The sequence below is a fragment of the Mus pahari genome, chromosome 2, assembly GCF_900095145.1.
Source record: "Mus pahari chromosome 2, PAHARI_EIJ_v1.1, whole genome shotgun sequence".
NCBI classification, from domain to species: domain Eukaryota; kingdom Metazoa; phylum Chordata; class Mammalia; order Rodentia; family Muridae; genus Mus; species Mus pahari.
In genome coordinates, this window is record NC_034591.1 from 89,424,885 (window position 1) to 89,443,631 (window position 18,747).

Below are 18,747 nucleotides of genomic sequence, written 5' to 3' on the forward strand. Positions count from 1 at the left end.
TTTTCCATGACTCATTTGCTGCTCGATTGAGGGTCATACTCTCTTCCTAAAAATTTCACCCCTGGTTTAGAGTCATTCATGCTTTTCCTTGTTGGTTAACATTTCACCTGGAATTCCTACTTGTTTTCCTGATCAAGGGCTTCTTGGAAGCCTTGTTCAATTCATGAATCCAACTGTGCCCAACTGTGCCCTCCCTGAACACACACACACACACACACACACACACACACAGAGAGAGAGAGAGAGAGAGAGAGAGAGAGAGAGAGAGAGAGAGAGAGGAATATGACCCCGCTAGAGTTAAATAAACACGGAACCAGGTACCATACGCTTGCCGGTCAAACTCATTTTATATGAGTTCTTCTGGCTGGCTAAAACACACAGACCTTTGCACCTGGACCTAACCACACCTAACAACTTTTGTCCTGAGAACTCAGGCCTTCATTGTCTACTTTTTAACCCCCTAGGACACTAGCCACCACTGGATCACATACTAACATTCTTTTTGGCCATACCTCTTCCAACACACATGTGAAAACCACATACTAAAGTAAAGGTAGAAAAACATCTGTTTTCGGAGTTTCACCTCAAGCCAGCTGTGCCAAGCCCCCCCCCCCCAAAAAAAAAACCCAACTAAACAAAACAAAACCCCAAAAGCATCCGCAGTTCACAGGGACTGGACTTAAAACACAGGCTCTGATTTTTACAGATCTTGATGATTTGAGTGGGTGTGGTGGTGCACGGTTTTAATCCCAGCACTTCCATGCCTGGCAGGCAATCTCTGAATTCTGAGGCCCGCTTGGTGTGCAGAGCGGTTCCAGGCGGGCCAGGACTATTTTAATAAGGCAGTGTCTCAAAACAAAACAAAAACCACGAACAAAAACGAACATCTTTAGCAGCCTTTATTTTCACGCTCCGCACAAAGGTGCACAGTGTCGCAGGGTCCAATGTCCAATCCCCGGACGTCAGCGCATCAGAGGGCTGGGACCGCGAGAGCACAGTAACTCAGGAGGTTTACCCAGCCCAGCCTCCCGCAGCCCCTCTCTCCCCTAGCACCCGGCGGCTTCTAACCCCGCCCCTGCCGAGACCCCGCCCCGATGCCGACGTCAGTTGTTGTGTCTTGACTGGGGCCGCGGCTGCAGCGGGTCCAGTGCTCCGGGGGCGACGGCCGCGGCCTGCGGAGGCGGCAGGGACGGTGGCCGCGGTTGGCGCGGCGCGTCCGCACAGGGCTGGGCGCCGCGCGGCGGCTACGCAGCTGACAGGAAGCCGCCTGGGAGAGCCGCGTTGGGGCCTAGCGTTATTTGCTTTTTCCTATTTTTTCCTCCCGTCGCGACTGTCGTCTCGCGCTCCTCCTCAGCGGGAGCCGCCGCGACGCCCCCTCGCGGGCCGCGGGGCCTGGTAGGCGCCGCCCGCGGGAACCTGGAGCCGCCGCCTGGCCTGGGCGGCCGCCGCCGGGCCTAAAGCCTGGGCGTTCGGCGCGGCGCTGCGGCGGTCGCTCCAACCCGCGCTGGGCGCGCCGGGCCCCGGGCCTGGCTCAGCCCAGCACCGCGTCCTCTGGACCGCGACCACTCAGTCCGGCCCCAACCGCCCGTAGCCTCTCGGAGCTGCCTCCGGGGTCACCCCCGGTGGGCTCTTGCCCGCTTCCAGCGGTCCGCGGCTCGATGGGTGGGGTGCTTTTGAACGTCCCCCCTTCTCCCTTTCTCAGCTCTTGACCGCGAGGCCAGAGCCGGGGCTCTCAGTCGCACGCACGCCGCGATCCACCTGCCTCCCCGCGGGGATGGCCCGCCGGTGACCGCCACCGCCGCGCGCCCTCGCTGCCCTCGCTGCCCTCGCCCAGGCTGCGCTCCGTCGCCCCGCACTCGACCCCCTCCCCTTGTCCACGGCGTCCCGGCTCCCGGCGACGCCAAGAGGGCGAAGATGTGGCTGAAGCTGTTTTTCTTGCTCCTGTATTTCCTGGTCCTGTTCGTCCTGGCCAGGTTTTTTGAGGCCATTGTGTGGTACGAGACTGGCATCTTTGCTACTCAGCTGGTGGATCCGGTGGCATTGAGCTTCAAGAAGCTGAAGACCATTCTGGAGTGTCGAGGGCTGGGCTACTCCGGGCTGCCTGAGAAGAAAGATGTTCGGGAGCTGGTGGAGAAGTCAGGCAAGTGCCGGGCTCCTGGAGGTCGCCTCCACTGTCCTGGCTCTTCCCCACTCCCCAGAATTAGGCGGTCCCCAGAATGGTTAAGTGACTGCTCCAGGGAGCTAGCTGCCCAGGTCGTCTTTGTCCACGTTTTCTAAGTAAATATGTAAATCTCGGTTTGGAAAAGACAACTGTTAGGTGTATTGGTGTGTTCCAAAGGCTCTTTGGAAATGACAGTTTGAAAGTGTAGCTTAAAAAAAAATCATTAAATTGAATCATTTGCCCCAGAATTCAGGAACGTCAGTTGAAATTGTTTATAGAGAAAGGAAAAATTACAAAACACAATCTGTAAATAGCAGCATCTGCATCCACAGTAAAAACAAGCTACCAGGAGGGAAAAGCATCATTAAAATAATAACAAAAGGCACGTGGACCTAAAGATTTACGTGTAAAGTATGTGTTTAATTATAGTGTATACAGTGCAATATTTACTTTTTATACGTTAGTGAACATTTTGTGTGGCTGTCGGCCTTGTTTAGAGTTTTCTTGCAGAATTATAAATTTTAGTTATGAATCTTGAATGTATTACCTTTCTTGTCATGTGTCACAGCCATCTCTGCGTCACTTAATGGGTTGAGGAAGAGACTTGAAATAGTGCTAAAAGAATATTTAATGTAGCCATTGATTTGGGGTAGGATTGGGTGGGGAAATACAGTTAACTTTAAAGTGTCTCCTTGTTTAGATAGTTTTCCTGAAAGAGGAATGTAAATTGAGAAAGGCATTCTGAGTTGATGTAGGAAGCATTTGAAACTGATGTTTTGTCCTTTCAAGTATATCATCAATGGGGCCTTTTAGAAGACCTTTTTTTTTTTCCTTGTGTAGTACTATCTAGACAAATAGTGTGATAGGCAAGATGACAACTTTTATCAGTCTAACACTTGTGTATTTATAGCATAAGGGTTACAGAACTCATCTCACTAGTGAGATAGAAGGAAGGAGTCCTTTGCATAAGGGATACATTTTTCAATTGGTTATTATTACTGCTCCTGTTTTCGCCAGGTTTGTGCTGCCATGGGTCGTTGGGGGAGGGAAGTGGGTTAGCAATCTCATACAGTTATTTGATCACACAGGTTTTTCCCCTTTGAGCTTTATGTTAGATATTTTGCTGCAGTTTGAGCCTAAAATTGTTGTCATATGGAATGTACAAGGAATCCATACATAGCTATAGACTATACAACCAAAATATGGTCACACATTTTATCAGCATAAGAACAACAAACACCAGTCTTGGTAGGCCAATTTAACTGGGAAACCTAAATGTTTGTTGGGTGGTTTTGCTGTTTGGAATGGAACTAGAATATCACCATGTAATATTTAAGGCAAAGGTTAGATAATGTGACATGAATTGTTTGTTTTTTTTTTATATTTAATTATACAAGATCCACATTTACACTGTAAACTTGTCTATGAATGTTGGACTTGTTGTTCTGATAGGTAACATTCTATCTCTCCCAGTCACGTAAAAACCTTGTTGCCATTTATAAGCAGGCTGATGGCAAATTCTGTGAACCCTTTTCTGAATCTTTTGAGTCACAACACATAAACCAAGCTTTGAAAAATCATGTGAAGTCTGTGCAGGCTTTATGTAAAATTAAATGATTACTAATTTGAGAGGATTTCTTTTTGGACTGATGTATTTAGTAATTTACTAACAAGCTATATGATGACCCCATTAGAATATATGTACTACTATAAGAGATGAATTGTTGGGGTTTTTTTTTTTTCTATTTTTTGCTGATGTATTCAGAAGCTATTCAGTTTTGTAGAATGGAAATATAATAGTGTGCTTATTCATGATGTAAAATGGAATTAATCATTGAAGTTGGGAACATGGGGTTTTTGAAATCTTACTAGGGTTTTTATTTTTTCCTTCAGGTGACTTGATGGAAGGTGAACTCTATTCTGCTCTTAAGGAAGAAGAGGCATCTGAGTCTGTCTCTAGTACCAACTTCAGTGGTGAAATGCATTTCTATGAGCTTGTGGAAGACACGAAAGATGGCATCTGGCTGGTTCAGGTAGAAAGGATGATAGTACTTGAGAACCTTATTTATACCAAAATAGTATTTACCACTGAGTAACTCTTCTGTTGTATCATGCTTCCTACGAACTCAGTTCTCGTAGGGTTTTTAAACCGATGATAATGAAAAATAGATCAGGAGATGTGGCTCAGTTGGTGGAGTACTACCATGCATGAAATTCTGGCTTCAATCTCTAGCACCACCTAAATCAGGTTGTACACACAGGAAATCACCACACTCAGGAAGCAGAAACAGGGACTCAGAGGTTCAAGGTCTTCCTTAGCTGCATAAGGAGTTCAAAGCCAGCCTAGGTAGGATACATGAGATCCTGTCTTTGGAAAAAAAAAAAAGTAAAAAGTAAAGAGTGGAAAAAGGAAAGATTGGGGGTTGGGGAAGGTTGTTTTGAGGATCAACAGACAGAAATGTCTAGAAACAAACGTTCCTTAATTTAGCTCTAGTTTTTTTAACTCTAGTTTTGAGTTTATTAAGTTTATTAGTCCACATAGTTTTAGTATGTAAGGGAAGAACACTAAAGTAAAGTAAAGAAGTCTTTGCATTAGCAAAGCAGGCAACCTTGAATGGCAGGTATGCTGACTGCCATAGAGACAACTCGGCAAAGTAGTCAGCTTAGTAGCTGTACTGAGGGACCTATGGAACATGTATTGTTTTGTACTGAGGGACCTATGGAACATGTATTGTTTTGTACTGAGGGACCTATGGAACATGTATTNTTTGTACTGAGGGACCTATGGAACATGTATTGTTTTGTACTGAGGGACCTATGGAACATGTATTTTTTTGCTTATGGTCATTAGATAGTTTTTATGATATCAAAACTGTGAGATTTAATTAGTATATTAGGAATTTCAATATTTAAGGTAAAGGGCCTTAAATATTATCTTTAATGATTTTCATGGTGTGGATTATGGTAAGTGGATACACATAACATTAATGTAACCTGGGCTGGAGAGATGGCTCAGTGGTTAAGAGCACTGACTGCTCTTCCAAGGGTTCTGAGTTCAAATCCCAGCAACCACATGGTGGCTCACAACCATCCCTAATGAGATCTGATGCCCTCTTGTGGTGTGTCAGAAGACAACTACAGTGTACTTACATATAATAAATAAATCTTATATATAATAAATAAACCTTTGAAAAAAAATCAATGTAACCATGTATATTAGAATAATGGGATACTGAACATGTAATATTATCCTAAATATTACTTAGGAAAAAGCAAAGTTTAATTTTTAAAATCTGTATTCACTTGCAGTAACATAACAAGTAAACTTGAAGTCTGAATGTGGCCAAAATTAAGAGTGTAGTGTGTGGATGGCTGAAATTCAAGTCATATCAAACAGTTTCTGAAGCACTAAGATGAGAAATAGGTTATTGAAGGTCCTGGGACTGCTCTGCAGTATTGCACTGGGATCAGATCCCAGGTTCTCTGGTGGTTTTTCTTCCTTCAGACTAACTGTCATGCACTGTGCTGAAAGAGTGAGCTTCGGTGACTGTGGAGATTTCATTGAATACCCCTGGCCTTCCTTCCCTTTTTAGTTCCATTTCTACTGCATTTGATGTTTTGCCTTCAATAATCAGCAAAGATAGAACCTGAGAGGGTATAGCCTGTACAAATTCTAGTTTATTTCTGTCTTTCTTCATTGGTTTGAGAAATAAACTGTAAGGTTGAAAATATAGCTCAGTAGTAGAATGTTTGCCTAGCATGGGTGAAGCCCTGGATGTGATGTCAGTCATCTCTTTAAAGCTTTATGAAATTGTTATTCTATTTCTTGCCCCCAGTATTTATTTCTAATCTGGCCAAGGAAGATTTGCTGGTTTTGATAATTTTAGATTTATTGACAATATAGAATTGAATAGTCAGCCCGACTGCTATTTATGGCCTAAATGCTTATCGCTCACCTGAATTGATTTTCTGCAAGTGGATGGTGGAGAAGGCAATAGGCAGGGCTAAAATGCAGAAGAACCTTGTCAAAGCCTGGGAATTGCTTTGAAATACAGGATCCTACCTGTAAATTCTAGGTAGATCTGACTGACTAGTTAGCAATATAGCCTTTAGTTTTAATTTATCTTTTTTAAAAAGATGTGTTTATTTTTATTATGTATATGGGTGTTTTGCCCTATGTATGTCTGTGTACTTTGTGCTCACCTGGGATCCACAGAGGCCAGAAGAGGGTGTCAGATCTCCTGGAACTAGACTTACCGATGATTGTTAACCATGTAGGTGCTGAGTATCAAAAGTAGGTCCTCTGGAAGACCAGCCAGTACTCTTAACCCCTGAGCCATCTTTCCAGCCCCAGTCACTTATTTTCTTGATGTCTCACTAAAAGTATGTATGGTCTGAATCCCTTAATATGTGATAAAATTAACCTTTTTTTTTTTAGTATAAATAACTATGGCAGGCCCTGTTCTAGGACCTGAAGATAAAAAAGGAAAGATACCCAGGGCTATGTCCAGGCAGCTCACATTTCAGTTGTGAGAATCAGACACCAAATAAATTAAAATTTAATATAACGCCAATAAGTTGGAAGTTCTGAAGAAAAAAAAAGAAGCAGAATAGAGAGAGAGAATAATGAGGAACTTTTTTTTACAAGGTGGCCATTGAATAAAGTTAGTAATAAGTAGTGATGTAAATGTTAACATATAGCTATTATACCTTAGTCTCTTCATTATCATCTCTCAAAGATTTTTAAAAAGTGGAAAAGTACTTCCTAAGAACAATGGAATGTGTTTATATGGGAAACAATGCAATAAGGCACACTTAGTTTTTCCAGTAATGTGCAATGTTTGCACTGATTTCCAGTGCCTGGCTTGTGTTCTTTGTGGCCAGTTACATCGATCAAATAGCTAGTCTGGTCTGCAAGAACGGTGCCTGATAAGATAGTTGAGAAAAGTAAGCCTGAGACCCTGCTGTTGGCACTATGAGCTAACCTAACCAGCTAAACCTATTTGGCCAGGCACCTCTTTTAAGCTTCATAATTATGTTTGGGTTTTGGTTTCTTTAGTTAGTTTTTAAAACTATACTTAAAATTTTAAAAATATTTGCTAGAAACAGAAGGGAAGTGTTCTCTTGGTTGGTTGTCATTGCTCAGCCAGACCGTGTTAGTCTGTCTCTCAAGAGTACAGGTCTGTAGTCTAACCGCTTGGCCTCTTCTCCTGCTTTGTTTTCTGCTGTGTGTTTGAGGCAGGATCTCACTGTGTAGTCCAGGCTCATTACCTTCTGCTCATCTTTCGTACCGCTGAGATAGCCGGTGTCAGCCATCATGCCACTCTTAAGTGTTTTGAAAGAAGCTGACTAGTTTGTTTGCTCTTTTCTGTTTTGTAAAATGTCTGTGAGGAGTATTTTCACATACTACAGTGCATAGATTTTGGCCATTTCTGTCTTCAGCTCGTCAAGCTTGATTCCATGTGATTCCTGTACACTTAAGCATGTGTGGTGAATAGAACTGTAGGAGTTATTTTTCCTATTGCTGTGACAAAGGAAGGGTTGATTTTGGCTTCCTGTTTGGAGGGGAAATCATGTCAGCAGTAGTGTAGGAGGCTAGTTACATCTCATCCATGGCAGGAAGCAGAGAGAGATGAATGCTGGTGTTCCACTCACCTTCTCCTCTTAAAAAACCCATCATCATCATCATTGTCATTGTCATGATCCTCCTTCTCCTCCTTCTGTGTGTGCATGGAGAATGTTTGGGAGGGGGGTGCCTGCTGTGGCACATGTGTGACAGCCAAAGGGCAGCCTTGTAGAGGTGATTTTTCTCTTACCTTTATCAAACTCAGGTCAGGAGATTTGTCAGACAAGTGCTTTTACCACCAAGCTATCTCATCCTCGGTCTTCCTGCACATCTAAAAATTACATCTACTTTTTTGTGGTAAGCACTTGTGGAGATCAGAGGACAGCTTGTAGGAGTTGGTTCTCTGTACCATTGCAAGAACTAATTTTTCTTTTTAAAGGTAGTAAATCCATATGACATCTTTATGAATAATATATATTATGTATTTCACACAGAACCAAGTTCTTTCTTTGTGATACAATTGTAACTCAGAGTTACAATTTTGTGCTTCCTCCCTAACTTAAGCTCCTGACTCTCATTAGCCATTTATTTCCCAATTTTGTGGATCTTTGACTCTGCCACCACCCAGTCTCCTTGGCACCAAAAATAGAGCATTATTTTGTTTTAAAAGATTGCTGGTTAGAAACAAACAGCAAAGTGGATAGGCTTTTCAAATGGAAAAGTTGCATATTGTATAGCTTTTTCTTTTGGATTTGTCCTCTAACTTTTTTGTTTATTTGTTTTACCTTTTGTCATAATTCAAAAAGGAATATAACTGTTCGTTCCCTACTAGCTGTCCCATTTATTGAGATTAAAGTCACTGGAGTTGCACAGCATTGAAGAAACACTTTATGACTTAAAGTACTAGAAAGCTGATTACTCTTTACTGAAGTATTAAGTTAATGCACTTCCTGTTTGACTGGAAGCATTAGCAGCTGATTTTAAACTTGTTTATTTGCTCTTAAGAGGTTTGTTTATGGCAATTCTAATTATTTATCCCTTTAAAGGGCTACTACAGAGCAAAATATATGGCAAGCCACAGTGTTTTATGTTGGTGAAAATCTTTTGAGTTTACCCATAAAGTAAGCCAGTGAGAATAGTATACTTGATTTTAGAAGTTAAAAACAATAACACAGCGAATACTTAAAGTTAGTTAATTAAAATGCTATTCAGTTTCAGCTTTTGTCCATTTCTGACTCTCATTTTTGATGATTTTTGTACATGCGAATACATATATTTTACACTTGTGAAGCTAGATTCCTGTTAAAATACTGAGCAATGTAGAAAATGTCAACTTTCTTATTCAAAGAAATTGTATTATTTAATTATGACTCCTCTGTGGAGATCAACAAGGATGCACTAAATGTTCTGACAGAAATAAACACCTCCTCTTAAAAAACAGGCAAAAGTATATTTGCAAACACACTGAAATAGCTATCTTTTATATATAAGTAACTGAGACAATTAGTGTGTAGTTGCATAGCAAGATGCCATTTATACTGTCTGTTCAGAAAACATTCAGGATAACAGGTTGTTGGGAAGGAACTTTTGATTATAATAGAAATTGCTTTAGAGACTTTTTATAAAAAGAAGTAGAAGCTGGGTGGTGGTAGCAGTGGTGGTAGCCGTCTTTAGTTCCACCACTCTGGAGGCAAAGGCGGGCAGCTATCTGTGAGCTTGGTGCCAGCTTGATCTACAGGGCCAATTCCAAGATAGCCAAGGCTACATAGAGAAATCCTGTCCTGAAAAACCAGAAGTGGGGATTGTATAGAACAAGCTGTAAAAAGCTTGAAAAAGTTTAGTTCAGCTCAAATGTTTAATTAGCAGCACCCAGATCATCGAGGCACAACAATGAATGGAAAGATTGCCCTATATTTAGCCTGTGATGCCAGGTCTCTTTCAGGCTTAAAATTCACCTGTACTTTGGTTCAAGTTTTTTCTTGTATCTGAAAATATTCTCCACAGAGAATTTCTGAGAAGTAGCTCTTCTCATGTAATAAGACCAGCACTGTAGGTGCCACTTCAGATCATGCATACTTTATAGGACATAAGCTGCAGATCACAGCGACTCCTGCTAATATGACACAGTTTTATAGGCTGAGACGATTTTGTTTTGCCATTAACCAATGGCAATGATTTAATTGTGAAAACACTAGCATTTTAAAGTGACCATTTAATTCAACCTTCAGAGTTAATGTATGTAAAACCTTCAGTTGACTAAGTGCATAGGATTTTAACAAAGCAATTTCTAATTGTGTAGCAATGACAGAATCATAAAATGATTTCATTAAATACTTAGATGACTTCTCATTTTTGTACAGCTCTCTCAGTGGGGGATCCTTAAACTCTTCCAGAACAGATGCTAGAGCAGATTGCTGAGTAAATAAGGCCCCAGGGTTGAAATTGTCATGTAGCTCCTCCACCACACTCACAGTTCTCTTCATTCACTCCTGCCATCCCTGCTGGAACCAGGGTGTGCCTGGGAACAGCCCTCTCTCATTCCCTCTCTCATTCCTAACACAGAAATGCTTGTCAGAGGTCTGCAAAGTACACAGTCAGCAATTAGGTCTTCACTCAAAGATGCCCTGAGATTTAGGACTGTGTGCACGTTGACAGAGACAACTTCTTAGATCTTTGATGCAATGTCATTACCAACATAGACCTAAAGTATCTGGGATATTTTACAGCTTTATTCAAGAAATGGAAAAATGTTGGGAAAGAGTTATTTTTAAAGAGAAAGGAAAGAAGAGACAGAGAAAGAGGAAACTGAAAAGAACAGAGGGTATAGTATTTAATTACACAGAGACTGGTCTGAGAAGTCTGAAGGTTACGTTCAGGTTCCTTGGCTCCATGATCAAGAGAATTACTACTGACTCTTTAGAAGTAACAGAAAGGAAAAGAACACTTACTTTGCTGCTGGGTATGTAACCGAGTGGTGGGGCATTTGCCTAGTATGCCCTTAGTGTCCTGTGTTCCACTTCCTGAACCACCATTACCTCCACTAAAGAGACAGAGGCAGAGAAGGAAAGAAGGAAAAGGACCAGGAAGTAGGAAGCAGACCATGCTTGACTACCCTGATTCTGCAGATAAACTTTACAATATACTTTTAGATAAGGAAAAAAGGGTAAATAACATCTTGGGTAATGTGATCAGCATTACCTCCTTAAAAGCTTATATCTAAAACCATGTCCTCAGTCATCTGAGAATGCAAATGTGAACTCATGTCTCCCTCAATAATATCATGAATTTTCATAAAATGCAGTGTCAAAACCATTTACTTAATTCTCTAATTTGTGTGCATGTATTAAGTATCCAATGTAACAATGTGTTACATAAACATGTATGTCTTCATAAGTGTTAGAACAGCAGTATCTGTGATGTATATAGGAGTTACTAGAGTACTGTGGTAGCACAGAAAGGAAACTTCATTTTCTAGGACCATGTGCCCTCTCTCAGCATGTGATGCCACTGACACTTGTTAGACTTCCCAGGAGAAAGGCCATAGATGAGGTAGCTGAACTCCCCTTGCCTCTCCCAGGGAGTTGACTGCTGGCACTCAGTTCATACACAAGCCTGGAGCTTTACTTCCTGAAGGCTTTTTGAATATGAAAATGGCTCTGCCTGCCAGAAAGATTAGAGGCCCCACAGTATTGTGTTTGTAATTTTAAATTGAATAATGTCAATAGGATGGCATTTATGAAAGTAGCGTAGGTCTATATATGCTGGAATTTTGTGTGTATGTGTGTGTGTGTGTTTTGAGACAGGGTTTCTCTGTGTAGCCCTGGCTGTCCTGGAACTCACTCCGTAGACCAGGCTGGCCTCGAACTCAGAAATCCCCCTGCCTCTGCCTCCCAAGTGCTGGGATTAAAGGCATGCGCCACCACTGCTCAGCTATGCTGGACTTAAATTAGATGGCTTCATGAAAACTTTAGACATTTTTTGGTTTTTCCATTGAATTGTACTTTATTATGTTTACATTTTTAAAAATTATCCTATTATCTTCAGTGAAACTCTGCTTCCATTAAGTCAGGAAGACTGGGGATACAGAGAAGAGATATTTAACCACTTCTGTCATAAACAGATGTTAGTAACATTTTGAAAGTCAATTTAATTTTTTTCCTTTCTTTAAAATATAACCTGTTTCAGACCTAACTGTGTATAAGGGCTGTTTACACACTTGAAGCAGAAGTTTAAGGTTGTCAAGGTCATTATGGCTGTTCGTTTTCCTAGAGTCTTTCAAAGTTTCAAAAGTCCTATGAGTAGTACTGATTCAATCAAAGCGTAGTTTAATAGAAAACATGCGTTTGATTCTTGGCTACAAAGCTGAACACTGAAAAACATGACATTTGAACTTGTTAAATCCACATGTGATAATTTTTATAAGCTTAATTTGGATTTTCAGAAATTTATTTTCAAAGAAAAATGGACTTCAGGACCCTTTTCTGTCTGTGTAATGTAATTACAGAGAATAGGTACGTAGTAGAGAATATGGCTAGATTTTTCAAAGGCTTTTGACTCCTATCCTGAGTTACTGATATAACAAGGGGTTTAGCATACTGCACTTGTGTTTCTTTTCTAGCTGGACAGATGTAACTTCTGTAGGAATAACAGTGAGGGCTAGTAAGGTGGCTCAGCAGGTAAAGGTGCCTGCTGCAAAGCCTGCAGACTGATGTTCAAGCCCCAGAACCCAGATAGCAGAAGGAGAGATCTGACTGTCATGAGTCCCCTTGATCTCCACAAAGATGCTGTAGCACTCAGGCACATATACATGAATTTAATTAATAATAAATTAACATTTAAAAAGAAGTGCAGAAATAATGAGATGGTTCAGTTAGACCAGAACTGGAAGCAGAATGTCCTTAACAAAAAAAGTATTTATACTATATAGATGAGAATGGTTAGGCTTAGCTAATTAAGGTTTGACTTTTTCCTTCAACTCTCTCTTTTGGGAAATAGGTCATAGCAAATGACAGAAGTCCTTTGGTGGGTAAAATCCACTGGGAGAAAATGGTGAAAAAAGTGTCAAGATTTGGAATACGGACAGGCACTTTCAACTGTTCCAGTGATCCCAGGTAAGTGGATTAAGAAAGAGTTTGAACCCTGACCAGAATCCTTTTTGCTTAATAAAGACAACACTATAAGAAGCTCGCCTGAACTGAACTGTTTAGAGTATGGCTAGTTACCCTGAAGTTTGTAGCTTGTATAAACTGGTGTTTGTTGACTCTCTGAGAGATTGATTAAAATTTCTATAGTCCTTTGTTTCAGTATTCTTTTCCAAATGGCTGTGGATGACCACTGTTCTCATTTGTAGCTCAAACTGGCTTATACCCCTCCCTCAGTCAAGGGCTTGGATTACAGACAGACACAACCACTTCCATACTTCTGACCTTCAGTTTGCATTTCTGTAGTCACTTTCTACCTACTCCACAACCATCCCTAAGTATGCCTTCTCCCTAATATCAAGTCAGGTTTATCATTGTATTTAGTCAGACATACCCTGTCTACCTTTTCTACCCTTCACTATTTTGTTTTTCTTCACACGGTTTTGTTTTTGTTTTTGTTTTTTTTAGATGGGGTCGTTCAGCTTGTCATTGACTTTGGTATTCAGTCTATTATTACATTAATTCTTATCTTATTTCATTTTTAATTAAATTTAGATTGTGTGTGTGTGTGTGTGTGTGTAGAGGAGTATATTTGAGTGCAGGTGCCATTGAAGTCCAGAAGATGGTATAGGATCCCTTGGATCTGGAGTCATAGGCAGCTGTGAGCCTCCCAGTATGAACACTGATTAAAAAAAAAAAAATCAACACTTTTATATAGCCAAATGAACTGATGAAAAAGCTGGGTAAAATGGTATATGCCTGTATTCCCAGTGGAGGCAGAATGGGAGGATCTAAAATTCTAAGCCAATCTATATAATGAAACACTGGCACAAAACAAAGCCTGAAAAATGTTTTCTTGATAGTATCATTGAATTTATTCTGACCTTTAAAATGTTCTTTTTGAATTGGCAGTAAAAGATTTTATGTTGATACATGGTAATATAAATTTTTAAAAAACAATATATGCATGTAGTCTTGTCTTTATTGAAGATACTTTTAGAATAATATTTAGAGAAATATATATTAGTAACCCAGTGTTTAATAAGCATTAGAAAATTTTTCTCCAAACATGGAAAACATTATTTAATTTGACAGTTATAACAGGAAATGTTCTTTTGGGTAGTCTCAATTCTTTAGAATAACAAGACTTAAAAATACCAGTTCTGAACTGAACAGAAAACATAAAAGGAGGAAATGAGAACATTAAAGCTTACCTGTTCTACAAAGCAAGATTTCGTGTCATAAAGATGTCATTTGATTTATGATACAACTCAGAAGCCACTGTAGTTATAAGAGAGAAGATAAAAAGAATAACCAAAAGTAGAGATGTGGGACTGGGGAGATGTTTCAGCAATGAAGAATATTTTCTGATCTTGCAGAGAACCTGGGTTTGGTTCCCAGCACTCAAATGGCTTACAACTATCTGTCTCTAGTTCCAGGGGATCTGACATACTCTGTTTTGAGGCCACTTACATACATGTGACACACATAAAGTCACACAAGCATACACTCTACACATAAATATAAATTTTAATGAGTAGAAATGTCATCACTAGTATATTGAAATTGAACCATTAAAACTCCTTAGATAAGATCTGAATGATCTATAGGCATTTTACGCAGTTTGTTTTTGGCAAGGGAAAAAATAGGATTCAAATAATTGAATTATTTTTCATTGGATAACTTTATTGTTAAGGGACAGAAATATTTAATTTTTAAGGCATGTCTCTTTTCAAACCGTTTCATGTTAATAGAATATGCTCTGTTGAGGGACTGAATCAACACAGTAGAAGCAGAGAGTCAGGAGCTATGATTCAAAGTCACTAATATAGCTTCCCAGAGTCCTCAACAACCTACTCTTTAAAAGACAACATACCACCTTCATTTATCTCAAATTACGCCACCGCATTCCTGAGATAAATTAGTCATGCTTCCATTATAAAACATATGCCACATAACTAGACTTCCTCTCTGGATCCTATGAATGTGTAACATTCTAACCCCAATAAAATATGAAATGTGCTTAGTAAATAAAATGTAACACCCCTTATATCATTATTCTGAAGCAACATAAGAAATCAAGTGGTATCCATTTTCAAGTCTATAACAAAACATATCTACATGGTAGACTTTTTTACTTTTTATCAAGAATAATTTTATATGCCATAAAATTCTACATTGCAGGTTTTAAAAAAATTTTTTAATTTTTAAAAAATGTCTTTAGTTATCTATCCATAAGTAACATGATGGCTGTTTTAGTTTTTGGTATTTCTTATCACCTGGTTTTTCAGAGGGGACAAATGTCATATCAAGAACTTGCTGGAGACCAAAAGGAGTAGAGTCACTGACCTTGTCCATAAATGTAAACAGGTGGTGACTGTAATTATGCTCTTCTCTTTCACCCCATTGGTAAACTGAACTGGCCTGAAAAATCTTTGTATACTTTCTGTCTTTGTTTTCTAAGTGTTAAATCCTTGTTTTCATGGAATTCATTAAAGAGAAAAGAAAGTTAACTGTAACTTGAAGTCACTGTCTTTTGGATTGGCTTATGTAAAGATCACTTTTTAGTAATTAGTGCCTATTGCACTGTGGTGTTAGGCCTTGTGGGAGTACTTGAGAAGTGGTAGGGTAGGTGCCTATCAAGGACTCTGAACTACCTCAGGGACTCAGCATGTAGGAGTATTCATCTCTTTCTCTGCTTCTCCCTAATTTCTTTCTTTTTTTTTTCTTTTCTCTTTCTTTCTTTCTTTCTTTCTTTCTTTCTTTCTTTCTTTCTTTCTTTCTTTCTTTCTTTCTTTCTTCCTTTCTTCCTTTTTGGTTTTTAGTTTTTCGAGACAGGGTTTCTCTGTATAGCCCTGGCTGTCCTGGAACTCACTTTGTAGACCAGGCTGGCCTTGAACTCAGAAATCCTCCTGCCTCTGCCTCCCGAGTGCTGGGATTAAAGGCATGTGCCACCACACCCGGCTTCTCCCTAATTTCTAACCATCTTTTAAGGCCAAGTTCTTTTCCAAACCTTTGTTGAGCTATTCACCTGCTCAAATTCCTGGTGATACTTGTTCTTTGATCTTTCTTTAATCTTCCTTTGATACTGGTTTCACATCCATAACAGGATTTTATAATTCTATATGAGCAGAAATTACTTGCCATTATCTTTGGATCTTAGTATGTAATGCAGTGGCACATAAGAGATGCTAAAGTATTTTCTGACTCTTTGGCTTAGGTACACCTTATATAGAATTTTTTCTTTTCTTAAACACAAAAATTTAAAGAAGACTACAGTGAACTTGCTTGTTCTGGCACAGTTGCCAAATATTGGTCTCTTTTTGGTTACTTGGAGATTATCTAGTCTGAGAGAAGGAGAAGAGGGTTTTAAAGGGGTACCTTTCAGGCCCTAAAGAAAACTAGTAGAACATAAGTTGTTCAACAGTCTCGCTGTTCATTCAGTTCACTCTCTTACAGGTACTGCAGAAGGAGAGGCTGGGTGCGTTCCACACTCATCATGTCTGTGCCACAAACAAGTACATCTAAAGGGAAAGTCATGCTTAAAGAGTACAGTGGACGCAAGATTGAAGTAGAGCACATTTTTAAGTGGATAACTGCCCATGCAGCTTCTCGGATCAAAACTATATATAATGTGGAGCATTTGAAGGAAGAATGGAATAAAAGTGATCAATACTGGGTAAAAATATACCTATTTGCAAACCTTGACCAACCGCCAGCTTTCTTCTCTGCATTAAGTATAAAATTTACTGGAAGAGTTGAGTTTATTTTTGTTAATGTGGAAAATTGGAACAACAAGAGTTATATGACAGATATTGGTATTTATAACATGCCATCATACATACTTAGAACTCCTGAAGGAATTTATAGATACGGAAACCACACAGGTGAATATATATCCCTTCAGGCCATGGATTCATTTCTGCGCTCATTACAACCTGAAGTAAATGATCTGTTTGTTTTGAGTTTGGTTCTAGTTAATCTTATGGCTTGGATGGACTTATTTATTACACAAGGAGCAACCATCAAGCGATTTGTGGTTCTCATAAGCACTTTAGGGACATACAATTCCCTATTAATTATTTCTTGGCTACCTGTGTTGGGCTTTCTACAGCTCCCTTACTTAGATAGCTTTTATGAATATAGTTTAAGATTGCTGCGCTATTCTAATACAACCACACTGGCTTCATGGGTAAGGGCAGACTGGATGTTTTACTCCTCACACCCAGCCCTGTTTCTCAGTACATACCTTGGACATGGTTTGCTAATTGATTACTTTGAGAAGAAGAGACGTCGCGGCAACAATGATGAAGTTAATGCGAATAATTTAGAATGGTTATCAAGTCTGTGGGACTGGTACACCAGCTACCTCTTCCACCCGATTGCTTCTTTTCAGAACTTTCCTGTAGACTCTGATTGGGATGAAGACCCTGACTTAATCTTGGAACGGTTAGCTTTCCCTGACCTTTGGCTTCACCCTCTGATACCAACTGATTATATTAAAAACTTACCAATGTGGCGATTTAAATGTCTTGGGGTGCAGTCTGAAGAAGAAATGTCGGAGAGTTCTCAAGACACTGAAAATGACTCAGATAGTGACAACATGGACACTTTTAGTAGTAGTAAGGATGTATTTGAAGATAAACAAAGCGTTGTTCACAGTTCTCCAGGAAGAACAAGCCACTGTGATACTGAGGCTTGTTCATGTGCCAATAAATGTCAGAGCAGCCCATGTGAAAGGAAGAGGAGGTCATATGGATCACATAATTCTAATGAAGATATGGAACCGGACTGGTTAACTTGGCCTGCTGGTACGCTGCACTGTACTGAATGTGTTGTTTGCCTTGAGAATTTTGAAAATGGATGTTTGCTAATGGGGTTGCCTTGTGGTCATGTGTTTCACCAGAATTGCATTGTTATGTGGTTGGCTGGGGGCCGACACTGTTGCCCTGTTTGTCGTTGGCCTTCATATAAGAAAAAGCAGCCATATGCACAACAACAGCCGTTGTCAAATGACGTTCCATCTTAACCATGTGCAGTTTGTCGTTAATAAGCTTTGAGTATCTTACAGCTTGCCTTTTTAATGTTAGTCACAATGTTTTTGTGGTTTGAAGTTTAGTTTAATGTTAGTGCAGTGACAGGAAATATACATTATGCTGATGATGATGACAGAATTTATTTGGTTGCCTTGTGTGTCAATTGAATGCATACTAAACTGTAAAAAAAATTATTTACAGCATTGAAAATTCAGAAGTTAATGGTTTTTTGTAAGCACAAAAGAAGTATGGTAGAAATTAATCTTAACAAGACTTTATGAGGCAGGATCAAGTCCTAGTGGGCCTGAGCTGGTTTCTTACCCTTACCCTAAGTGTTTTCTCCCTTTTTACAGTCTCTGTCCAGCACTTCTTGGTTAAATAATGTATGCTCTGAGACATGAAATTAAAACAGATCTATAAAATAAATTATTTTAAAAGCAGAAGGTTGTAGGATTTCTGATCTTAAGCTGTGGTAAGGTGCCTGTTTTTTGTAGGTGTTTTACTTGATTACTAATATCTCTGGTAATTGCAACATGATTTCGAGATGGAATAGAAATGCAATCCTTTTGCTGTCACTGGCTATGCGTAATGGTGGTCTACCTCACAGTCTGACATCTTGGATAGGAAAGAATTTTATAGGGGGCTTTAAAAAAAAATCAGTATTTAGCATATTCATCTAAGTAAAAACAACTATAACTTATTAGTCATACAAGGATTACCTTGTATGTTTAACTGATTTTGTATTTTGTAAGTTTTCAGTGGTAGAGGAGAGCTGAGAATATAGATAGTAGAAAAATATCTATTTCTCTTTTGTGTATCATATTTGTATTTCATTACATTTAC

At 39.6% G+C, this 18,747-nt stretch overlaps 1 protein-coding gene across 1 annotated transcript; it reads left to right on the plus strand.

Annotated features, from left to right (window-relative positions):
* The first annotated feature begins 1,113 nt into the window (after positions 1 to 1,113).
* Rnf103 (ring finger protein 103) lies at positions 1,114 to 18,351 on the plus strand. Its single transcript, XM_021189501.1, has 4 exons — positions 1,114 to 2,140; positions 4,055 to 4,194; positions 12,723 to 12,838; positions 16,328 to 18,351. Exons 1-4 carry the CDS (start codon positions 1,915 to 1,917, stop codon positions 17,895 to 17,897), a joined length of 2,052 nt encoding a protein of 683 aa, XP_021045160.1. The 5' UTR covers positions 1,114 to 1,914; the 3' UTR covers positions 17,898 to 18,351.
* Positions 18,352 to 18,747: the final 396 nt, after the last annotated feature.